Source organism: Cavia porcellus, unplaced genomic scaffold (assembly GCF_034190915.1).
Source record: "Cavia porcellus strain 051 isolate PalLab524CR breed Dunkin Hartley unplaced genomic scaffold, mCavPor4.1 scaffold_20, whole genome shotgun sequence".
NCBI lineage: Eukaryota > Metazoa > Chordata > Mammalia > Rodentia > Caviidae > Cavia > Cavia porcellus.
Window position 1 is genome coordinate 1574167 of NW_026947503.1, and position 26300 is coordinate 1600466.

Here is a 26300-nt window from a genome sequence, read left to right on the forward strand (position 1 = left end):
GGCAAGTGCAAAGTTGTGAGTTCAATCCCAGGTACAAACAAAACAAAACAAAACAAAACAACAACAATGATACAAATTCTCCCTCTGTGATGCCTTTACACTATGAACACTGAACTGCACTTACCCCACCATGAGGAATCCCTGGTACAGGGGGACAGATGCAAAATAGAAGACTGAGGAAAACACAGCCTAAAAAGACATAACATCATAAATTAAAAACACATCCCCCATTAGTCACATTTACATCATTTGCCTGCAGCTTCTCCAGAGGGTCTTATTATTATGTCTAGTAAAAATATAATGACATTCAATGAAGCCAAGTGGCAAGTCTCCCATGACACTGCCTGCTTTTCTAAATCATCATCCTTTGATGGTTCCCCAGGCACAACAGTCTTAAATACCTGCATTGTGGAGATAATGAGACCCCGGTGCATGACAAACTGGCCAAGAGCTGCAGACCTCTTATAACTGTTCCGTCCATGCACCATGAGTAGCCTGCCGATGTGTCTGAACTGTGTGATGGAGAAGTCCGCTGCCAGGGAGGCCTGCTTTCCCTCCTGAAGCAGAAACACAAAGACACCTCTGCAAAACACTGTACATGATGAACTACTTACTCCAAGAACTGAATTTTAGAACTTGGCCTAAATTAAAAGGAGCCTGTAGCGTTTTCTGTGTGGCTTAGAAAGCTTTATATGGCATGTCCCATAATGACACTGCGGCATGACTGAGGGGCCCTTACAAAAGCCCACACTAGTGCTTGCACATCTGCTCAAAGGCACCTGCATGTAGAGATCAAAAAGAGCTTGCTCCCAAGTATCAGAGAAGAATTCAACTTTAGCAGTTTAGTGGTAGCACAGAAATTCAGAAAAAAGGTGGAGCATGGCACTAGCCATAGGGAACACCCTCCCCCAACCTTGTGATCTTGGGTCTCTTCAAGACACTCCTTCAAATCTCAGTTTTTTTTCTTTTTTTTTTTAAAGTCTATTTCCCATTTAACAAAGTTGCTATAAAGCACTACAAAATAGAGCAGCCAAAAGCCCAGCCAAACTGGAGTTAAATTAATTTTACAGGCCTTATTTACGTGACTATGATTTAGGTGACGGTAAGGAGAACAATTAGGGTTGACACACAGATAACTCCAACTATGGTTTGATTGGCCAGGAGACAGAAACAGCTATGCAGAAGGAACACCTGACAAAGAGAAAAGAGAAGCTGACAAATATGGAAGACCAAGAAAGGTATGAGGGATCTGGGACACTCCAGCACAACCTAAGCACAGGCAACTTAAGAGAACTGGTTCCTCAGGCCTCTCTAAGAACAAAGGAGACACGAAGGGGCTATGGAACTAATATTCTTGGTGTTAGCTTGCATTTCATAGATGGGCATCCAGTTACAGAGTGACAAACAGAAGGGAGAGATACTGATCTATTTATCTCTCATCCAATTATGTGGCCAGACCAGGCTGTTACATACAGATCCACCAAATATATGCTGGAGTATCCACCAAATATATGGCAAGTATGCTGACTGAATGTGTGCTGACCAAGTGTGAAGTGCTGACCAAGTATGTGCTTACTACAGGGTGACTATTTACTGACTATGTGCTGACCAAATGTGCACTATGTGTTGAAGATATGACACAAAAGGACAAACCTACCTTTCCTTCAATTCCAATTCCACAGTCTGCTGCCTGAATCATGCTCACATCATTTCCTCCATCACCTCAGGAGCACAAAAACATGAGAAATTAAATAAAACACATATCCATTACCTCCTCCTTCATTAGGGATTATTTAAAACATTCCCAGTAATACAAATAAAAAGTAATCTAGTTTTAGAGATGGAATACTTCTGCCTATCATGTCAAGAAACTGATCACTCTTAAAGTTTCACTGCTAACAGGACATGGCACTCCCGCTCTCCAACTGGCTCTGGGTGTGGCTGCTGACCCACCCTGGGGTGAGGGCAGGGCGGGGAGCCTTACCAATGGCACAGGTGCGCTTCCCTGTGTGCTGTCTCAGCAGCATCACAATGTGGGCCTTCTGTGTGGGTGAGCAGCGGCAGCACACCACTGCCGGGCACTGGCAGGCCAGTTCCACAAACTCGTGCTCATAGTACTTCAGACAGACCTGAAAGACAGAGCAACACGTGCAGCCACATGCACCACCCATGCCATTCTAGGTTCCAGTAGCAGAGACTGGGTAGAACGGTGGGAAAAGCCAGTGGCTTATCTGAAGTATGAGTGGGGTGCTTTCACTTGTTGGGTCTCCCCTGTGACCACACTCTATATAGCTTATGACTTACCTTGTCCTGGGAGCTAGGGGACATAAAAGGCTCACAGCCCTGCAGAAGGAAGTGGGGCAAGGCACGGAAAGACCAGCACATAAAGGTCCCTGGTGAAAGAGGACTTCGGTTTCAGAACTGGAGGATTCTGCCAAGTGCAGTGTATGACAGGGGAGAGTGTCTAGGACAGAGGCTAGTCCCAGAGTAGTGACCACAGGCCAGGCTGAGTGGAGTAGCATGCCTGATGTGAATGAGAAAATGTATGTCTTCTGAGATAGGTTTAGGCCACTCCAAGAAGCCTTCCTCTGAGACTGTTCTTAAAGACACTTTCTGCCTCTTCTTCCTAGCAAGTAGCCTATAAAGACTTGTTTTGATATGAGATTTTTAAATACACACGGTCCTTGTTAAGGAGCCAGCACTAATTACTGATTCTCTTCTTTAGAAAACTAAAATTCCAAAACACTGGCCAAAGGGCATGGAGTCTGCTCATTCTGCCAGTAACTGCAATCATCCCCAAGCATGAGGGACAGGCACTGGAAATCCAAGTCCTCAGACCATATGGTACAAGGTATCAGCAGTAATAGGAAAGTGGTGATTTCTCCTCCTATGATACACAGCATGTGTTTTCCAAGGGGAGGTGTGAAATTTCCTGTCCATAGGATCAGAGAGGTGGTAACTGTTGCTGGTTCTCAAGTGCTTCCGGAAGACTGTTTGAACAGGGTATTCCACTACTGTACTCTCAGGGAGCAAGGAAGCCCAAAACCACACACAGCCCCTCTGGGGCTTCCCAGAGCTCATTCTCACGCAATATGACTATTTTAATTTCCTTCCCTTATTTTCCCTTTGCTTTTCTTTCTCATTTACAAGATTTTTATTTTCAAATGGTACATGAATCTTTTGTTAGTCACCTCAATCTTGTTTTTAAAGAAATTTATTTATTCAGTTATTTGGTACTAGGAATCAAAACTCATGACCCTGCATTTTCCAGGTAGGTGCTGTGTGCCACTGAGCTACATTCCTGGCCAGATGGCCAATGTTTTTTTGGAACGTATCAGAAGATACGTTCAAATGCTGTCTGTCTCTGTCTCTAAACACTAATTCAATGAAAAGTCAGGATTTAAATATATTGGGAAGACAATAACAAGGACAGACAATGGAGTCCTCATCTTGTGTGGCAGGAACTAAACAGACACTGTTAAAAATTTACAACAGACAGGGTCAAGAATATAGCTCAGTGGCACAGCACCTGCCAGGCAAGCATGAGGTCATGAGTTTGATTTCTGGTACCAAAACAAAAAAGTCAACAAAATTTAAAAGAAACAAAATATAGCTCAAAAACACTATTATTTGCAGATGTGACAACAAATGCCAAAATATGAGGCCTAAAGCAGTGTCAGTGTGTACTGAGGGAAGAAAATGGGGAGCCATAGTAGGTTAGTCTGGCAACTTAAACTGCGTAACTGTCAAACTCTAAAAAAGATACGAACTAAATGCAAATAATACCAGTGAATAAGGAGGAGACGAGAAAATGCCCTTATCTGGGAAAGAGCCTAGAGGGCCATTTCCTGGAGCGCTATGGAGAGACTGATCCTACAGAGCCCCACGTATTCTCCAACACAGTGATGGCTAAGGAGCAAGTACTCCTCTCTGCTCCAGGTGAGTGGGGGGAATGATGGCTGCTGCCCAACAGACACGATGCGACGCAGTACAGGCTGAAAGATGCTCTGCTCTGAGGAAGCAAGAGGCACACAGGCCTGAGATGACGAAACTGAGAGCCCCATAAAAATCTTTGTGTAGACAGCCACCTAGTCTAGTACCAGAACCATGCATAAAAATAAGGAATGAAACTACCTGAACCTTCCTGCCAGGGACTAGGACTAGACAACAGTCAGAATTAAGGCCTTCCTTATTTCCCATGGTCCTGTTTAGGATCTTGCAGTTTGAGGTGCCTTGGGGTTAAAAGAAGGACAGGATCTGATTAAAGGGAACCATTTTTTCCTCTCTACCAGGCAGTTCTTGTGTGCCCCATGTATACTTGGAAACAAACACAGTTTGGATAAACTTGGAACAAGAGCTGTGGGCTCTACAGCCAGGGCTGCAAGGAGGATAGATTTGGAAACAATGAGCAGGGGCTTAAGATCACTCTGGGTCAGCTGACACCAATCAGCCTCTGACCAGGAAGGGACAGGATTATTCAGACCTGGCCAGGATACACCCTTAGGCCTGACTGCTCTGCAGTTATGTACCACTGCCATGTCAGAAGAAAGTACCCAACACAGCAGAGACAGGCAGGATTGCTCGATGAACAAGCTTCACTTAAGAAGCCCTGGTCCTCTGACATGGAGAGACACACACTTGGTTAGCAATCAGTCTTATTTCAGGAGACAGATGAATACATGGTAGATTGGTGACTAGCCTTACCTCTAGGGAGTCCCCAGATATGACCAGTGCACAATCATGCTTTCTTCTAAATGCATTCAGCTCCAAATGGGCCTCTCCCCGACTTGTTACCTCCATTAGAGGACAAAAAGCATCACAAATTAAAATGCCTTCTAAATTAGATGGACAGACCAGGAAAACATTATTTGAGGAACTACAGTAGAACAGTTCAAATACAGTATTTAGAACCCAAGGTACATATGAAATCCTATAGCAAGGTCCTTTCAGATTTCTCCTGCAGTACAAAGGTGACTAGTTTTCTGATTTGTGACAAAAGAAAGCAGGAAATTTACAGGAGGCAATGAGAGCACCACACTCTTGAAATTCACATGAAAGGGAAACCACACACTAGTAATCACATTTATACAATGTGGGAGAGTTATTGCCATTATAAATACTTCCCTAGGATTGAGAATTTTCTAGTACTTGTCATGAGATAATAATTTACTAACATGACAGATATGGCAGGTGGGTATGGTAAGTAGTACTTTGGGGAATTCATTTCATAAATCAGAACGCCAGGGTCCAAGGAAGTCGAATTATTCATTATCGCACATCAGGTAAGTGACAGATTTATCTAAAATCAGGGTTTTATTTAAAGCTGTTTTTTCATAATACAGAGACTGATGCAAAATAGTTTTATAAAATTGCTTCTATTTGTCTTTGGCACAGGTTTACATTTATCTCATTTAATTTTGCTTTAGCATCTAAAGGATTAAGCAATCTAAGTGAGTAAAATTAAGGTCATAATCTTGAAATATCATTAATTTTAGAATGAAAACATACTGTTTCTGACATTCTTTTGTAGTGATTTTATGAGTCATAAAAGAAATACATGAGAGAAATAAAAGTTTCATAAATTAATCTCAGACTCATCTTTAAATAGGTAGGTTTTATTGTGAAAAATTTAATTTGTGGTGCTATAATGCTGAAAAGTCAACAAAAATTGATCGGAAGTTTTATCAGAAACATTAATAATTTAATTGCAAATAGTAGTCTGCAGGGCCTAATTTGTGATTCTGATGCTTCAAAACAAAATACATTTACATGCAAATGACACTCAAACAACCATTCCTATAGGTGCAGACACTGCATTCAGACAGCTACACATACAGATGTCTGCTCATCACCATCAATTAAGATCCAAGGAACTTTTATTTTTTTATTTCAATTAACTTTAGTTATAACTAATATATGCACTAACAATATAACTTTAGGTTATTTGTGTTAATTTTCTTACAGATAATTAAGGAAGAGCATTTAATCTAGAAATGGTAGATTAAAAACATATTTCCACTTAGTATTTAGACTTTTAGAAAGCCTCTGGACTACATGTAATTGTGAAACTAATACAAAAATGTACGTTAAACCAATATACACTTTTTTAAATTGAATAAAAAACTATTACAGTATACCCATGTAAAAAACAGTAATAAATAATACAGTACAACAGTAAAATGCTTTTAAATTTAAAATTTATCTTTTTTTTTTTTAATATTTTTTTTTTAATTTTTATTTAAGGAGAAAAGAAAAGAAAGAAAAAAAACAGTGAAGGGGTACAAGTTATACAGATTTACAGAATAAAAAAATGCGCAGTAGGAAATCACTAGTTAATGGATTACATATTGCCATCTTAGAAATAATTGTTCAAGTCACAAAATTAAAGCTTGTAGAGTGGACATTCCACCAATGATACTGCAAACAGTTCTGTTCAATGATCCAATAAAACTCTGTGATATCATTTTCTATCTTATACTTTTAAATATACATGCAGTTATATAGTTTAGAGCACTTTCTTTTCCTCACTTTTGTACAGTGACTATTACACATTTTGGGTTTCATTGCTCCCACGGTTCTTGTTGCTTTTTTGGAAGAGAGTAAAACCAAATGTGACATAACAGAACAGAATCGGTCAAGTCAAAAGGGTGGACATAATAGATAATATAAAAACATAATACAAGGTGATCAACAATGGTTACCCTAATGCCTCCCGCTATTTCTAATAGAATTGCCTATATCATTAGTTGTAATACAATTGAACAAAACCGTAAAGAATAAAACCGACAAAACTTTAAAAAAACCGACAAAAATTTAAAATTTATCAAAAAGTGACTTTTGATCACATTTCAACATGTGTTTTAACATGTATTTACAAACTGAGTAAGAAACATATAATATATACATTTTCACAAACCAATAGATTTTAATAGTTAATAAGGCATTTAAAAACTCAAAGTGACTTAGAAACATACTTACTGGTCTGAAAATATGAATGTCTTGTGTCCGAGAAACCAAATGTGAACTTTTGGCAATGCAAGTAGCTGTCTCAAGTTTATCACCTGTTAGCATCCATATCTATAAAACAATTTAAACTGGTGAATTTCAGCAATACAACTCTACTTTCAATTCTTAAATGTGTCCATTTTTGAACAGACATTTGTACACTCAATATTAAGTGAAGCTACCCAAGTGTTCATGGACAGATAAATGAATCAAAAAATGTAGCCATCCACATAACGGCATACTATTCAGCCTTAAAAAGGAAGGAAAATATATACATATTTTTTGGTTGGGATTGGGAACTGAATCCAGAAGCCTTCACAGTGAGCTACTTTTTAATTTTATTTATTTATTTTTAAAATTTAGATACAGGCTTTTGCTATCAATAAATTGCCTAGGCTGGTGTAGAGCGTGTAATCCTCACCTCAGCCCACTAAATTGCTGAGATTACAGACATGTGTCACCACACCCAGTAAGGAAGGAAATTCTAATGCAGTATAGATGAAAGGTGAGGACACTATGCTAAGTGAAGTCAGCTAGAAACTCACTTGTCCGAGATACCTGGAAAGTCAAATAAACTTACAGAGCCAGAAAGTGCAACGGGGTCACCAGGGGCTGGAGAAGAGGACAGAGTTTCAGGGTGGGAAGACGCAAAGTGTAGACACAGATGGTGGTGATGGTTGTAAACACTGAGAGTGTACTTCACTCAAAGAAGTATGTGCAAAAGGTAAACTTAGCTTAAAAAGGTAAATTCTCTTGTGCCTGTACTGACTTGTTTAGGTAAAACAAGTAAGACCAACGTGATGCTTAGATGCAGCAACTAAGATCTGGAGGCACATGACTAACTCTAATGCAGACCCCTATGGATGCTAGAGGGCAACATTTACATTGCTTCCATTCACATAGACTCAACAAGGCAGCACACACAGCTAGGAGAAACATAATACCCTTTATTTTAATTTTCTGGCTTCTCATGCAAAAAGTGACTCAAGTTCAAATGGCCCACAGTAAGTCAAAAATCATGCACATATATGACATATATAAAATAATGCTACTTTTACATAAAAACTATGCATACACATGTGAGAAAGCTCTAATCAGAGGAGGGCTTAAAAGATGAAGAGACACTGGAACAATAGTTCCCAGGCTTCAGGAATACATGGTTAATGATTACAGTAGATTTGCAGAGGCAACAAGCCAAGCAGAATCAATAATAAGTTATTCTCAAAGATGTTTGCTCTGACCATTGTATTTTTTTCTGCTTTCTGGTAAGTTTCCTACTTGATAAGGTTGCTTAAACTATCCCAACATGTGTCATGTCACAAGCCATCCTATTCCTTCCCTACTCACTGACCAAAACTCTTAGACAAATGTTGCAAACGTTTTTATTCTATATCTTTGTTCACATGTCTTTGGGCTACAAATAAAAGGCCAAGGGTTTCTGGGATTGGTGCTGACTTGAGCATGTGAATCAGCTTCTCTGGGCCTCTTGGTGTTCAGACCAAGTGTCATCTCTGAGTCATCTTTCATCCTCTATGCCACAATGGTCACACACAGTGACACACAGGCACTTATATGTGTATATATCCCTAGATTAGGGGAATAAAATAGCAAGGTATTTAATATATAAAACTTTTTATTTGTATTTTTACATAAGAGCAGAAAACTTTCAGAAATATTCTCATTATCACCTGAATTATTTACATTTCTTATGTAATAACATATAGAAAGATGCGTATGCTGAGCCAACTTAATTGGGAAAATAAAAAAAAAAAGAAAGATGTGTGTTTTGGAAACAAGAAACAGAAAAAAAGTTATATAGTATGCTAATTATCTGTTCAAGTATAATACACCTATGAGTTTTCTCCAGTCTAAAGATTTGTGCTGTTTATTTTATATATTTTTATATTCCCTTTGCTGAACTAAGGAGATGAGACATTACTTTGACAAAAATGGAAAACAATTGCCAAGCAACTTGTGGGTCACTCAGGAAATGTGCATGAGATCTAAAATTTGGTAAAAAAAAGTTCATCCTCCAGCTTTACAGGAGTTTCTGGAGTCATGTGCACAGACATAAGCCTGGTGCTTTACATGAAGATCTTCCACTATTTAGCAAACAATTAATATAGACTGACAAAAAATGTATATACACTTCAGCAGTTTGCCACACTAATTAATGTCTGGAAGCTAACAGCTACTACTTTGAGCACCTCTTCTAATTGTAAAGGTCAAAGATAACTTGTAGTAATCTCAAAATGTCTCAATAAATTTAGTATTGAAATACACAAGCTTTTCTTTTCCTGATATATACATTTTTTATGTATGTTATTATGTATGTTTTTATGTTATGTATCTGTATCAGTTAAGGTATACAACAGGAATAGATTTAATATTATATATCATATATATGATATATAAAATATTTACAATAGCTATCTGTGGAGCCTACAGTACAAGAATGCAAAAACGCTGTGTGCTGGTGGCTAGAATGTCAAAGGCTTGGAAATTATTGCAGAATCTGGTGTAATTCTGCATCAAAAAGCTGAATAATCTATGTTGGAAAGTTGAAAAGTATGAATTGGAAACTTGAAGGGACTGAAGATAAATGTCCAAAGGCAATGGTGAAGACTGTAGTTTGTCTGAAGAGGCAAAAGGGAAGACTTCTTTCTTCTTTCCCCTTTTAACCTATCTAGGCTGTAAGAGCATTGGTTGGTGGACACCTCTACCCCTTGTAAGTCTTCTCTCGTACATGGCAACTATCTACAGGCATAGCCAGGACTGTGTTCTACTAATTCTCTAGGTATTTCCTAACTTGTTCAAGTTGACATCACAATTACCTATCACAATCCATCCTTGTCAATTTGACAACATACCCAGTTGTTTAAATCACACTTAGTCTCTATACACAACAGCAAGTTCACAATTATGCCAAACATGATATACTACGCTGCATACAAAAGAAAATGCACTAATCCCTACACCTCCAGAATACAGGACAAAGTTTTTCTTTGGGTGCTGGTTCTTCTTCTAATACTTCATAACCTACGCATTACCATATAGATTTAACGGTACTAGGAACTGATATTAAGTCTATGAAGATTATGTTATGAAGGAAGAAAGTATAGATACCTGCTTAATATACATATGTATATATGCAGAAGTATATAAAAAAATAGAAAAAAAACCCAATTACAGCTCTTGTTTCTTTTCTTTTTGGTCTTTTTCATTTTTAATTGGTACCGGGGATCGAACTCACAACTGCACACTTGCAAGGCAGGCCCTTATGCAACTGAGCTAAATTCCCAGCCCCTAGCTCTTGTTTCTATAACTGGTCACAAAGTCATAGTTGGTATTTATAACTACCTTCTTCTACCTTTTTGTATTCTCTTGGCCTTCAGTAAGGACCTCAGCAAGTCTTGGTTCTTTTCCTGATGGGATGACCCATACTTTCATTTCTGAAAGTTCTGAGCCATTTGTTCTCCTGCCTGGACTGGGTTGCTGTAGTTTCCCACATGACCCTTAATAATAAGGCATGGAGGGGCTGGGGATTTAGCTCAGCGGCATAAGCACCTGCCTTGCAAGTAGGCAGTCGTGAGTTCGATTCCCAGTACTGATAAAAAAAAAATAAGGCATAGTAATACTAGGAAGCACCCTAAGAGATCTCTTGCACTTAATATATTCTTTATTTCCTCCATTGTGCAAGCTGAATTTCTCCTTGGAAGTCTGGATCAATCCATACATCAACATTATAACTCCATTTTTAGTTTGTTTACTCAGAGGCATGTCGAGTGAGTAAGGGGAAGACTTAACTCCTGGTTTAACAGAGTCATTGCTATGCTTCCTGGTGCAAATGTTCCCTGCTCTGGAACTCGGGAGTTCTAGGCCAACAGAGTGTAAGTTATAGGAACAGCAAGTAAAAATTTTGCTAGTGGTGGCTAGGACAAATACTGAGTAGTATCATTCGTATTTCTACCCTTGGTTCCTGGACCCACGAATCTTGGCTATGTGATCACCAGTACCAGTAGATGCTGACTGAAAGCATATGCAGCCTTTTAGAGAACTTTGTCCCAGCCCTGCAGGCTGTTGCCAGCTAGCTAGCATTGTGTCTGCATCTTTAAAAGGCCATCCCACCTTTCTATCAATCCACCTGCTTCTGGATGGTGAGGAACATGGTAAAACCAGTCAACTCCATGAGCATCAACTTGTGCGTTACCTCACTTCTTTGGCCATGAAATGTGTTCTTTGATCCTAGGCACTGCTGTGTGGCATATCATGAGGGTAGACAAGGCATTCTGTAAGTTCACAGATATGCTAAACTACCACAGGTAGTTTTAGCAGACACATTACATTCAGGGAAGGCAAACTTATACCCAGAGTAAGTGTCCATGCTCAGAAGAAGTATCTATGCCCTTTCCATGATAGTAGTGGTCCCATATATCAACTTGCCACCAGGTCACAGACTGACCGCACAAAGGAACGGTGCCATATCAAGGACTCAGCACTGGTCTCTGTTGCTCACATGCTGGCCATTCAGCAGCTGTAACCCGATGAGCCTTGGTGAATGAAAGTTCATGTTGCTGAACCCCTGCAAAACTTCCAGTCTGACCACTATGCGGACACCATCTATCTTTGGGAAATGTATGTGTTTTAGGAAGGAAAGAACACAGTGGAGAGTTTGGTGGCAGGGCAGTTTCTGGAGGCATTTCTGGAGGTGCACAGGCTATGGGGCATGGAAAGATAGGTTCTATGGTAGAACTCTGCTTATCAACCTGTTATCCACCTCCCTCAGGAGTGTCATAAAACAATAGTTCAAATAAAAATAGAATTTTGCTTAAAAGAAAGCCATGTGGGGAGTGAGAAGCAATGCACTGTACCTTGATCCCAGCATTCCGAAGCATCTCCAGGGTGGGCCTCACGTCAGCCTGCAGCTGGTCCTCCACTCCAGTGAGGCAGAGCAGCTCCATCTCCCTCTCTAGGCTCTCCACCACTGCGGCCACCTTCAGGGTCCGGTCATGGATACTCAACTTGGCTTGACTGTATCGGCTCTGAGAACAGAGGGAACATACTGTGTATACATGTGTATGTACTCTATATGTGTGCTCTGTAGAACTGGTTTCTCATTATTTGCTGTATAAAAATTTAAAATATAGGTAGAGCACACATAATTTTCCCTAACTGGAAAATCTTAAATTCTCCAAAATCAGATATAAAGTCAGATACCAAAGTAGCACTATCATGATCTTCAAAAGACTTCAATTTTGGAGCTAAAATATTTAGGTTAGGGATGCTGAGCAAGTAGTCCATGCAAGTGTTAAAAAATTCAAACAATTCTCAAGTCTGAACCACTTCTATTCCCAAGTGTGTTGGGGAGGGACAATGCCTGCTTAGCTTGTCCTGAAGAAATGGAATCTTCTGGCTCTTGTGGACACTGGAGGTGCTGAGCTCAGATAAAGACTTCCAACTGAGCAAGGCCTATTCCCCACTGCAGCAATCCTGGCCCCACAATGGCATGTGCATATCATTAGGCCTCACATCAGTGGAGAAACAAAGTGTCCCACATGGAAGAGGAGCTTGTGAGGAGTGGCTCACCAATGCTGGCTCACCTCAAAATCCTGGTACTGCTCTTCTGTCAGTGCCCTTTTTGCCACCACAAGAGTCCGCAGCCCTTCACGTGCCATGTTTCCACACTGGAAAAGGGGAGGGCAAGTTACTCGTGGGTCCCGGAAGGAGCCTGAGGTGACAGTGATAGGGCCACACGGTGCTGTCAAGACCACTCTGTGGCAATGCTGTTGTGCTGTCCTCACTGCTGTCTGTATACATGGTGGTGGCAAGGGCCAAAAACCTCCTATGATATAATTCTCTCTCTCCTCAATGAGGGGACAGAAGCAAAATACGTGGCAGTTGGGTGTAACTTCAGTGCAGTGCTCTAATCTCCTAGTCCACATGATGTCACTAATGGCACTGCTTCTTTTGAGAGGAAAGGGAAACAAAACTCACAGAAGGTGGGGCCACGCTCTTCTACAGTGGCAGAGCAGTTCTTACCACAGGGCAGACCCCAGGTGGTACACAGGGAGTAAAGTCAGGAGAGTGCAGAGGGTGGTGTTGGGGGACTGGGAGACAAGGAGGTTTCCTGTGGAATGTAGTGCTAAGAACACAGCTCTGAGAAGGTGGACATGAAAGCTATTTCTGCTACACATTGCTATGCATTCTTGGGCAAACAACCTAGCTATCCTTGTCTCGAGTTTCCACATCAGTAGAGAGGAGCTTTAAATGGGAGGCTCTGGGACTATGTCAGTTTATGTGTGTAAAGTTACATGGTAGTGAATGGCAGAAAATCAGTGCTATGGGTATTCATTGTTGCCGTTGTTCTAATCTCAATTCTTACTTGGTGGCCTTGTAAGTCAGGTGGATCATGCAGGGTCACCACAAGTCAGGGCACTGTCACCAGTTGATGATGCCAAGTCAGTGCTGAGGCTTGCAGAGCCCTGTACATGTGACCTTGCAGTTCAGGGGTCACGAGGGAGGTTAAGTGAGATCCGCGAAGGAGTCACTACTTGATTTGCTTATTAAAACGAGAAATAGGCAGGTTTGTATTCCCAGAAGGAGGCTAAGGCAAGAGGTTCACTGCAAGTTCAAGAGCCACTTGTGCTACACAGTTCAAGTCCGGCCTGAACTACAAGATCCTGTCTCAAAAAACCAAGCCAAACAAACAAAGAAAAAGGGAAAAAAATACATTCAATAGGGATGAAAGATGTTAATCTCATTCATAGTAAGAAACTGCATCAAAATAAAAAAAATAGTATTTTTCCCCATTAGAAACAGAAACTCAGCTGGGTGTGGTGACACACGCCTGTAATTCCAGCATTCAACAGGCTGAGGCAGGAGGATCACCATGAGTTTGAGGCCAGTTTGGGCTGCACAGTGAGTTTAATGACTGCCTGAACTGCCTAGTTAGATTGTACCTCAAAAAACAAAAGAAAAACCACACACACACAAAACCCCAAAACAAACAAAAAAAGAAAAATTAACACAACAGTTTTAGCTGGTAAAAGACGGAAGAAACAGGTTGTAGGAGCACACACCTCTCTAACCTCAGCACTCTGGGAGGTAGAATTCCAAGTTCGAACTTGGCCAACTTAATGAGATTTTGTCTCTAAAAACAAAGCAAATAATTATAAAAGGCATGGAGATGTTGTAGCCCTGGTGAAGGTCCTGCATTAAATACCCAGTACTGGAAAAAAAAATCCAAATCAAACCAAACCAAACAACTCCTCCAGACTGTCTGCTACAAGGATGGCAGGGGCTAGGGCATGACTGTTTGAAGGTAGTTACAACTTCTTTCAAAACTTAAATTGCGTTATCCAAGGATACTAACTTTGGAAATTTAACCCACATTTGCAAATGTGTACCGCAATGTATCCATGACATGGTGGTGGCGAACCTATGGCACGCAGGCTGCAGCAGGTTGCTTGTATCATGGAAAACTCTAAAAACTTCATCATCATTCCCATATAAGGTTAATCCTCTCCATGTTGTATAGACGAGCAGGGGTCAATTTAAAAACAACTGAAATGGCACATATGTCAATAACTACACTGCAGGATTAAAACAGCCAGTGAAAACTGATGTGGAACTGCACTAGCAAGTCCTGCGGCCCTCATCTTCCTCAGCGCCACTCCCCATGGGTGAAGTAGAAGCAGCAACCGTTTCTCGGTGGTTGTACTGATGTTGAAGATGACGCGAGAGATGTGTAAAGGGCATGTTCCAGTGGTGTGGGACATGGTCCTGAGTAATAAGAATCTAGCCCTATCTCCTAAGGGCACACTACTGCCAGGCTGAGAAGAGAATGAGGGTAATGATGGCAGATTGAGGCCAAAGGGGATGGTGGGCCTCTTGGAGGCCAGGCGTGGTCTTTGTCCTCAATAGCCACAAACAGGCACAGTCCTGCCCCAAGGTGTCAGTTTTCTGGGGGAACAGAAAGCAAGCCCATGGGCCAGAGAGTACTTGGCTCTGTGACCGTCAAGAGGTCATCAGGAAGCACTTCCTCTGGGACAAGAACTCAGAGCAGAGCTGCGCAATCAAGGAGCACCATGACCTTGAGTCAAAAGATGATTTCCAGTGCTTAAACATGTGAAGTTGATAATGTGCTCCTGTACTTCAGCAAAGACATCTTTTCATGACAGTGATCTTGGTTGTGGAATACTGTGACTATAGGAAACTTTACTGTAGGAAACAAAAAATAACCATGGCGCTGTGAAGGCTCTTGTGAGCACACTGACATACTGCAGCTGCCACTGACAGTGTAGATGGTGATGGTGATAGACAATCATGCTTCAGAGAGACCTGGGGCTATGTGTCTCTGGTCTTCTCCATGTTCAAAACTAGGCCATAGCAGGCATCCCGTACTGCCTTGGAACACTGGCAAGCAGTTATAGACTCAACACTGGGCCCATCACAGTCTCCATGGTTACAGGCAGGGGCTGTCACCCCTTCACCTTTTTGGTGGAAAAACAAGTTCTCTATGCCAGATAGCACTTCTAAGAAAGCCAGTGTGCAGCATCTGGCAATAGAATGCTAATCTGTAGGCATATAAAAATGACTAAACTACTGAGCTTTTAAAAAAACTTCCTTTTTAATTCATCCAACTTATTGGATTTTTATGTCTAATGTTAATACAGAGGCTGCAGTAGGCAGCAGACAGCAGACAGAGCTGGGGGAGAAGCCCTTGGTGCAGTATTGCCCCTTCAGATGTCCATGAGCTATGTCTTCCCCAGTGTCTGTGATCAGCACCCTCATATGACCAGGCTATGGGGATGGTAAAGGGCACTATTACTGCATCACGTCGGGATGTTCAGAGGACCAGGTTGTGGAGATGAAGGAGGTGACTATTACTACATCACAAAATTCAGTTGTGTTTTTTTCCCCTGGGGACAGCATGTCAAGATCTAATTCAGGTCTGTCTTTAGAGAGAATGACAATGAGCCTCTCCACTCCCTTTCTATATATAACACTTAAGTCTGCATTCTTATATTTCAGATTTTCAAATATGGCCCTTTCTGTTGTATCATCAGTGAGGAGTGCTTTTCCTTATACATTTAAAGAACACCAGTTTGCAGTAGGAAGACAACTCTGGGACCTGTTTGAGGCACAAAGCTCTTGACCACGCCTGGATCTGAAAGCCATTGCTTTGCTTTGTTTCATAACAAAACAAAAGGCTTTCAGATTATCATATTACAACAGAGACACTGGTGGAGGGTCAAAAGATTTATCAGTTGTAAAGAAATACAATGTTGAGATAATAAATGTACATAGGCATTTTAATAAAGTTATCTGTGTGAAAAGCAATCTGACATATCTGTCTGTTGTAAGACATTTATTGATTTGACTATAAAGCTAAATAAATTAAACAAGTATTTTACAATTAATTGCACATCATTATGACCAAAAGTAATTTTTATGGCATTTTACTAGGTCTTCAGGGAGTCTAATTTATTCATGCCTCTGATTAAATCAAAATACCCTGAAGGAACTATTGATTCATATTGCCAATACTATCTCAGACATGGGGTGTGGCTGCTGGCCTGACAGAATGTCTCTGAGGTCTGAAGGGGATGTAAGACACTAGCACCAACAATAACACACACGCAGGAAGAAAAGCCAGGTTTATGATTACAGTTGGCCTTAGTCTTACTCTGAAATCTGACTATGGATTAATATATCCAATCAATAATATAACCTCGTGAGGCTAATTGTAAATCAGATTTGTTGAGGAAGGGGTATACACCTCCTCCTAAAACAAAACAGTAGCAATTTCAATAGAAAGCAAGTTCTTTATAACTAACCAGGATTTCTTTCTGCTCTCTGAAAATGAGAACCATAAGCCTTTAAAATAGTTTGGTGGGAAAACACTATCTCTAGCAATGAGTGGTATCTGGTTTGAAATTTTGATTGCTCAATTTATTCCAATGATACTAATGATACTAATACCTATAATTTGGAAAAAGATAATATTTTTGTCATCTGTTTATTAAATTTCATGAAAACATTTTGCACAATTCTAAGAGTAAGTAATTTACCTCTTCTTCCAACCAATCGTTGTACTGGACAATGGTAGACATGGCAACATCAGCACCTTTCATATAAAATGTGATTTCTGCTGTAGACTCATCCTGTAGCAGTGAAAATACATATTGGACAGTTGGGCCACATCACTCTTTGCAAATAACAGCAGACCGAACATAAAATGCACTGAGAAAAGCAATTCTTAGTAAACATCTTCTTCTACGATGAGCTATTTGTACATTTTTCTTTGTGAAAACCATTCCTTAAATGATAGCAGAGTAAGAATGAAGAAGCTATCACTGTAAACCTTGAGATGTTAGGATGAAATTTCTGATAGAATTTGTCTGTAGATAAAAATGTAGGCTGGAATGTAAGCATTTTCTCAAATTTTCAAAGTTTGTAAAACAAACTTTTCATTATTTAGCAAACCTCAGAGATATATTTTTGGTATTTGCTAAGAAAACCTTAATAGAAGTATGTTTTAGGAACTTTACAATCATAAATCATTATTGAGTGTAAACTCTTTGGCATGCTACTTTTGTAGAAGACAAAATAAGCTTAGTTCATTTTAAAAATTAGTAACATTCTTTATATCTTCTTCTTTTGTAGTCCTAGAATTATTTTAGATCAGATATCTCATACCGTTACAGTCACTAGCTTCTTAGTAAAAAATTAATAGCTTTATTTTTTAAAAAATATAACATGCATAAAACATTTAAGTAAATATTTAACTTTTACATTTCTTAGGAAAGAATTTTGTATTTACTTTAAAAACTGGAGAAATAAATGATTTGAGCAATAGCACTCTTACACAGGCCCCATAAATAAAGGCACACCCTTTAAGCAAACAGTGGGAGTTGTTCAAGTTGAATTTTTTCTAACATATAAACATACCCTGACAATGATGCCCATCCGCTTGCTCTCAGAAGTGAAGGGGAACATCTGCAGGATACAGTAGGTCAGAACTTGGCCACCAGGTGTCTTCAACTGCATGGAGGTGAGGTCTCTGCTGACCAGAGTGAGCCCCACACTTTCTGTCCACTGCACTAGTGCAACCTGAAGAGATCATAGTGTGTGAGGTCTGAGTGCCTGGTGGATGCTGTGCAGAAACAGCACAGCACCTTGGCATGTAGAAAGCTCAGCAAGACACAGTAGATATAAAGAAACTTACCATTTTGTGACCATGTCACATGTATATTTTTGAATGACACTTCTGCAGGTGAACAATAAGCAATATGACAAAATGTTTCTTGGCCTTACTGTTTAAAACATACTACTATATGCATGATATAGACTTACTTGCAATTTGTGCTGACTAGCTCCCCAGAATGAGAAAGGTTTAAACCCAAGAAGACAGCACACACTAGTCAGTCCCAGAGCCCAGGTAAGAAGCCATGTAAGTCATCAAATCTCCTCAACTCAGATTCTAGGGCCCCATGAAGAAGCAAACAATGTGAGTTGCTCATCTTGACTTTTACTAACATAAGAGAAAAACTGGTGGCTGGCTCATCAATTGTATGTAAATATGTCTACATAAAATGCTGGGGACAATGTAAAGGGGACAAAATAGCAAAGGAGAAGGCAGGGCTCTGAGCCTAACTAGGGCTGTCCACCCTGTTCTCACTCGGCTGAGGACTGACTTTTTTCTTTGTAACATGGAAAACGTACTGACTAAATATAATGCAAGTAAATTCCCTGGCACACTCAGGTGCTCAAAAGGAGTTAATACTATTTGGTTGTTATTAAAATTTAAAAACTACAAGTGGAAGAATAATTTTGATGTTAATTCTTTATAAACAGTATTTTATTACAATAAATGTTTCCTGAAAAAAATCCCTAAAGGCTTCATTATAGGAAATTAATTAGTTAATTCATGATATATTAATCCTGTTAGCAGTTAAAGGAGCACCACCCAATGAGACTATACTATCTACAAAAGAGCAGTGTTGCCACAGGCTTAGAGAGTTCATCAGACAGATGGCTCAATAAAACCACAATTTCTTCAGTGATCTCCCAAGGTCAGGCCTCTCCTGTCTCTGTTCTCCGGGTGCAGCCCTGTCACCTGCCAGGAATGAGGACATCTCTAGGGTCTTGGGTGGTCTCTTCCAAGCCCAAGTCTCACACAGCGGGATGAGCTCATCTTCACCTTCAGATCTCACCAGCACTGTTACTTTCAGGAATTTATCTAGGATTCTGAGAATTCAAATCATTTCAAAAACATTTGAAACTCTATTTGTGCCTAGGATATTATGAATTTGATACTAGTGTTTTGTGAAATTCCTTCAAGGATAAGTTTTTATACTCTTAAAATATGCAGTACAATTCTCAACAGCTGTGGTTCTAGGCTGACTGGATCAGGTTCCAGAATTTGGGTAAATCTCAGCTTTTTCATCTATACAATGGCCACTCTGATGAAAGACTTGACACTAGGAGAGCAACCAGTGATTGCACTGTTTAGTGTACTCAAGTTATCAGTCAACTGTGTGTGGGGCTGTCCTTAGTCCTTGCTGACAGAAGCAATTAAACTCTCAGGCAGACCAGGAACCATTTGAGTCAGGTTTCTAAGCAACTCCCACAAACGCAACTGCAGAATACTTCCAAAGAGATTTCCAGAAACCTGACTGAAGAGATTTCCAGAAACCTTTCCTCGCTTTTCATGCTGAGAGCTCCCAATGCACGGGGCATGAGGGAAGAAGTGTCAGAGCCAGTAGGACAATACCACCCACAAACTTTCTGGGGCTACAGAGAGGCTTCGGCAAGCAAAGGGCTAGGAGTGGAGCTGAAATCGGTGTGTCAAATGCCCTGTGCTGAGTAAGATGCTTCCTTATTTCTCTTGGCCATCCACCAGAATGACTAAAAATCAACACGCAGGCTTTGTCCTGAAGAGGCCTGCAGTGGACACCCTGAACTCCACTCGGTTCTCTCTAGTTGGGCCCTTCCCAAACCTTTCTCAGGATCTTGAATAAACTAGACAAGCAAGACTGTTGTTTTAGGATAATAAAGACACACACACACACACACACATTTAGGCATTGAAAAATGACTACAGTTACAATTTTTAGGCAAATTACAATTTTTAGGCAAATAATATATCAGAGAGAAAACTATTACAATTTTCTAATCCTTTAGGAGTTTACTTAATAGAGTTAGTCTATAATACATGGAAAAGAATAATTTCAGAAAATCAGGATTGAGAAAGAAATTCTGTGATTTTTTGTTGTTGTTGTTTTGTATCGGAGATTGAATTCATGACCTCATGCTTGCCAGGCAGGAACTTGTGCCACTGACCTACATCTCTAGACTGTAATGCTTTTTTTTCAGTTACAAAAATCAGAAATGAATTTCTGTAAAGAAGGCATAAAGGATGCTCAAACAGTCTTTCTCAGCTGACTTCTTCATATCTGCCCCAGAAAAGAGGAAATAAGGTGAGGCATCACTTGCTGTTTCCAAGTGTTACACAATTAGCCGTACCTGCTGGTAGGCAGGAAAAAAAGGAAGCTGAGACACTGTATACAGCCCACACCTAGGGCAGCTCCTGTTCAGAACCTGGAGCCTCAGAGGCTGCAAAGAGAGCTGGCCGGCCTGTTCTGCTGCCTTTATTGCCTCTGTATTCATCTCTGTCCCTACTACATACCTTCTAGTTCATTCCACAACCCCAGCTGCTGAGCACAATCAAAGCATGCTCTACAAATGGGTATGTATAGTGTTTAAATTTCTCCTCAGCCCAAACATTTAGAAATATAAATTTCATAAATAAAAATGTTTCATTAAGAAAACTACATAGTTGATATTAAAATGTCAAAAGATTTAAATGTGTTGGAATTATTACTTTTCTATGAGCAACACAGCAAAATTAATCAGTTTTCATATGTAGAATAAAAGTTACACTGGACCTCTTTAATCCTATAGGTAAGGTCAGGGCATCTGTGGTACACCTATCCCTGCCCACAGGACTGGCTGAACGATTATACTTTAGGAAAAAGTTTGACCCTTTGTGCTTAATATGTGACTGGAAAATTAAATGGTGTCCTTAGATTAGCAATAACTACCTCTTGGTTATCTAAAACTTGTGATCAAATTAGAAAATATATACAACAGACTGGAATATGAGATTTAGCGAAGTATGCTGGAATATAAAGCAAGACTGATGAAGGCTGTGACCTTCTGTTGTCCTCTGGGAGGGTCATATCACAACTCAAGTATTCTGCTACATTTCAAGAGCATTATTGTTCTGGGAGGCGCTCAGAATTATACATTAGAAAATGTGGAGCTTCTCATTCAAAACATGTAACTAACGCTTCTTCCTTTTATGAAAAAAAAAAAAAAGAAACATGATTTTTTTGTTCATTAGTAAGATATCTGTGCCCTCTTCCCAGAAGATGAATTATACAAATAGTAACAGATGGAATGGTTAATGCTTGTCAAATACTGTGAGAAGTTCTTTGTCCTTGGTTTTTACATCATGAGAGAAAACAGTGAAGGACTTATTCTGAGGATGCCTCTGGAAAGCCACTGAGTCACAAAACTACAGAGCCCTGTCATCTCTTCCTGAGGAAGGGATACAAGAGTCCGAAAACTCCTACCTTTAAGACTCAACTGGCTGAAGAAACAACGTACCCATGAGAACACCAGATGTGTTCTAATATCCCAGGTTTAGGGGGTGGTTTGTCATGCAGCAATAACAGCACGCACCCATCCTCTTGAAACTAGTGTTCTGCTGCTGCTGAGGACTATGCACTAAATGCTAAATGGTGCGTCACTGGTGGAGCTGGAATTAGAACTCTCACTCCAAGTCTCTAGGGTGTTACTAAGAGACTGAAGTGCACGAAAAGCCTAAAATCATCTACCAATGATCCAGTACTGTAATTTAGAACGTCAGCAACACATTCTAAATTATAGCACTGAAAAAAAGACATATGGACATTAACAGGACTGACTCCTGTCTAAAGGGAAGAACATATTCCTACAAGGCTGTTTTAACCGTAAAACAAGAATGACATTCTGCACAAATTTTTCCAATACATCTCTATATGCTACAAATGATCTAATACTCCCAAGGTTAATTTTCAATTTACATAGTGAAAGGTTACTATTACATCGTGACCTGTAAATTGTATCTTTCGGTGAATACCCTATCATCTCATAGTGCCCCACTGCAGTCAGTACTGACACGTTCTATATTTGGTGACTCACATCTGTTTATTATTTAGTTTATGCTTGATTTCACAACCCCTGTGAGCTAGCAGCTTATAACAAAAATCACATTCACTTCTTATACCTAGACCAGCATTCTGTTTTTAATCCAGTAAATATTCTGTGGATTAACTCTATATACCACCAATTGGAAAAAAAAGACAGTATTCAAAATTTTCACAAGGTAGATGCTTTAATGATTGTCTTTCTTAATGTAACTTGCAATAATGTAAAAGTAAACATCTCTGGTTAGGTCTATAAACAAGTAAATAAAGAAGGAAAACATCTTGGAGGAGGACATGTAGTACCTTCAGAATACTGGCTGTGACTTAATACCTACTGGTATCACACACTGGCCTGGTCTTCCTTACTGAAGTCACGGAAGGCTAACCCAATGACACCAGTAGGTCTCCAGGTCTGGGTAAACATGTTCCCATGAGCTCGAACCAGCAGTCATACAAGCATGACTGTCCCAACGGGCAGGTTTCACCACTGGTGGCACAAACACTAATCACTTTTATCAGTGCTTTTACTAATAAAATTAAATCACTGCCTGGCAGCAAGACAGATGAATTATAGCCCTGCCATGAATGTATTAAGTTTTGCCCCCACCATCTAGTATTGAAGACTGACTCCAGGACCTCATGTATTAGGCAAGTGCTCTACTACAAAGGTATATTCCTAGTGCTTTGGATTGAACTTTAATATCTTACCTGATAGTTTGGAATACATTTAGTGAGGATATGGACAGTAAAGGAAACCCCCAGGGAATTCCCTGTGCCTACCTGAAACATACGTGTGGTTTTCTTTTTAGGAGAATCTTAGAAACAACTTACATGTAGTGATGCTAAATATAGAAATGATAGCACAAAGACTTCAATGGCATTGGTAGTTTGTGTTTTCTGCATACAAATTTAAGCAATTAAAATATAAATACTTTACGGGCTAACGATGTGACTCAATAGTACAGCAATCATCTAGCATACATGAGGTAGTGGATTTTATTCTTAACACTGATAACAAAGAAAATTCACAGACTTTTCTAGGGTGTTCAGCTCCTGATATAGAACTGACAGCATTATCAGACAAGTGGTGATATTGTTGGAGTCAAGAGTAAAGAAGACACCGAAGCTACGTACTGACCCAAGGAAGACAGTGTGCACAGCAGTGTCCCTGGTGGCCCCGACCCTACCACACAAGGCAGGACGGCAGAGCTGTGCGGGCGGAGGCAAGCCAGCCTCGCCGAGGTCACCTGTTCACTACTGCAGACTTATCAGCAAGCATGACAACAAAGTACTCAAGCAAATTAAACCTAAAAATCTCATAAAGTGATTTAAAGTGGAAAGTTGAGTGGAATTCTTAAGATGCAAGCAAAAAATGTAAACAGACACAGCACTTCCTGGGTTGGAAACTCGTGGGTGCTGGGAACAGGCACATGGACAGGCAGCCACCCCAGTGTTCTCTGGGTTTCAGAGGTTAACAAGTCTCTCCTAACCTGCAAATTACTAGCTTGCCTTTAAACTATTTCAATACATGCAAAGTGTAAGTCACTTGAAAGAAGTACAAAAGCTTACGAGGGAAGAAGGCTGAAGGAGTAGTTTCCCTACCTTGCTGAAGACAATGAAATGTAAAACATTAGCTATGAAATGAATGAATAACATTCTACTTTAATTTGTTGCATGCCCCAGTTCTTAATTCACATTTGAATTGACTCATATTTGTATGGCTCATAAAAATATTTCACTTTCAAATTTAAAAATTTTGGGAGATAGGTGCATATTTCTTGAAAATGACATCAGATATACAGTGCTAAGGTAGATTTGTTCCTTAGTATTTATTATTCCCACTGTCATCAATCGCCAGCTACCCTGGAAATCAACCAAAAAATTCTTTTATGCTTCTTTACAGTGTAGAGACCAGACAATGAACAACACTGCATGAAAGACCCAACTGGTTTGCACAGGCTCGGAGCTGGCAACGTTGGTTTTTCATCAAAATTATGCATGGTTGGTCAAGATGAAATCTGTGCCCTGAAAACGTACATTTCTTTCCTACTTTAACATTATTATATGTCAGCTTCACAACTATAAAAATTAAAAGAAAACCATAGTCCCTGGAATCTTTGTACAGCTCCACTAAAGAAATGTTACTGAGTGACTATAGTGTAATCTGAAATCATGATACTGTGCACAATTACCCTAATATTTTTTTATACAACAGAATGATAGGATAAAAACCTAAATTAAATACTATTACAAAGAAGAAAACTACTTAACCCTTTACTGTGAAATAATTATGAAAAGGGAAACAGCATGTTAGAAAGATTTTTGGTTGTGTGGCAATTTTGTTCTAAAGTAGACAGACACAATGTTTTGCAATGTCATCAACAAAATCTGAGCAAACAGATTACATTTTCAAAACTTAAAATCACCTTTTATTGAAATGGATGTAGGTTTTTCACAGTCTTCTTTCTGTCCTAGATTTCATCTAAGATTCTTCTTACACTTGCCATGTCTCTTAGGCTTCTCTTGGTTGTGACAATTTCTAAGGCTTTCCTTCTTTTGATGAATCTGATGGCTTTGAAAATGACTGATAAAGTGTTTTGTAGAGTATCACTAAATTTGAGATGCTTGTGTTTTTCTTATGAGAGAATGGACTTGTGGCTTTGAGGCAGAAGACCACAGAAGGCACTTTTTCTCATCATGCAATCAAAATGTCTTATCACTACTGATGCTGGTCTTCTGCCCTGGCTGAGGGTGTTTGTCAGATGTCTCTACTGAAAGTTGTCTTCTATTTTCCTGGTTTAATACTGCACTCTTAGGCAGGAAGTTATTATGTATAGCTCATATCTAAAGATGGGGGGAATTACACTTACCCTGCCTGAGTAAAGTATCTACATAAACTATCTTGCACAGGAATGCTTCTGCACATCTCCTAGATGTGTTTAGTTTCTCCAGTTTATTTATTCAATCAGTAAATCATTACTATCACTTATGGACATCTGTTTTACAATTTGCTTAGTAATCCAGTACTACTTTTCTTATTCTGATTTTTAAAAATTTTAAACAGCTCCAGCTTCAGTCATTGAGAGCTTCTCCAGGAAGGTTCACTGTCCATTTGTCCTCATCAATTGTGTCTAGGTTTTTTTGGTTAACAATTTCAGCATGTTCTTATTTTCTGCACTACAACATACTAGAGGCCCCTGCTGTGTAACATCTGCCCTAGTCCCAGAGGCAGCCATGTCTTTGATGACATCTATTATACTCTTTCACTATTCTTCAGTGGTCATCCCACTGTTAACAGCATCATTCCTCCATCAGTCTCATAAATAGGCACTTTTACCTATTCTTTAAGGACTTGACAGCAACTTAACACCATTTACATTGGTCTTTGGGCCGTTAGGTATTGTTGCTATGTCTGTTAACATTTTTATGTAGTAAAGCCCATGACATTATTTTTATGTTATTAAGGTATTAATTAATATCTTTTTGGTGAAATGTATAGTTGTTAATTCTTTTTGCAATTGCATAAATTGTGCTCTTGCTTTCTTAACTGAGTTTTGAAATTTTGTGTATTTGGTTTACTGATCACTTAGCAGATACTTATTTTGCAAACTTACTACAAGTGTGTGGCAAGTCATAATTTTCTAAATAGTGTCTTTTGAAGAACACAAGGACTTTAAAGTGTCATTTACCCATTTTTTGTCTTGTAAGCTTGTGCTTTTTGTGTCCTAAGAAATCATTACCAAACTCGAGGCCACAAAAATTACTCCTATGTTTCCTTCCAGGATTTTAAAAGTTATCTTAAAATTTATTAGGATGTGTCTGCTTCACATAGTTTTTACATTTCTTATGTGGGACTGGAACATGTACACAACATACCTTAATTCCTTTTTCATCCTCTTTCCTCTCTCTCTCTACCTCTGGATCTCCTTCTCCTAAGAAAGACTTATCTCCCTACTTCCTGTCATTTGACTTTTCTTTTGCTCTTTATAATAAAAGTTATGTGCTATTTAAGCATGTGTGTCTGATTTATTTCACTTA

General features: G+C 39.5%; 1 protein-coding gene across 6 annotated transcripts in view; it reads right to left on the reverse strand.

Annotated features, from left to right (window-relative positions):
- The window catches only part of Atp9b (ATPase phospholipid transporting 9B (putative)), a 351973-nt gene that overhangs the window by 22952 nt on the left and 302721 nt on the right, over window positions 1-26300 (reverse strand). For 4 of the 6 annotated variants that reach the window (XM_063231400.1, XM_063231403.1, XM_063231402.1 and 1 more), the window contains 10 exons: window positions 17959-18120; window positions 17079-17171; window positions 12606-12689; window positions 11877-12047; window positions 6978-7077; window positions 4705-4796; window positions 1985-2129; window positions 1658-1722; window positions 402-557; window positions 125-189 (listed from right to left, as the gene is read on the reverse strand). In XM_063231400.1, the coding sequence (XP_063087470.1) occupies window positions 125-189; window positions 402-557; window positions 1658-1722; window positions 1985-2129; window positions 4705-4796; window positions 6978-7077; window positions 11877-12047; window positions 12606-12689; window positions 17079-17171; window positions 17959-18120 (1133 nt within the window). The remainder of the gene's footprint in view (window positions 1-124; window positions 190-401; window positions 558-1657; window positions 1723-1984; window positions 2130-4704; window positions 4797-6977; window positions 7078-11876; window positions 12048-12605; window positions 12690-17078; window positions 17172-17958; window positions 18121-26300) is intronic. The other 2 variants (XM_003463321.5, XM_003463322.5) reach the window with 1 other exon arrangement.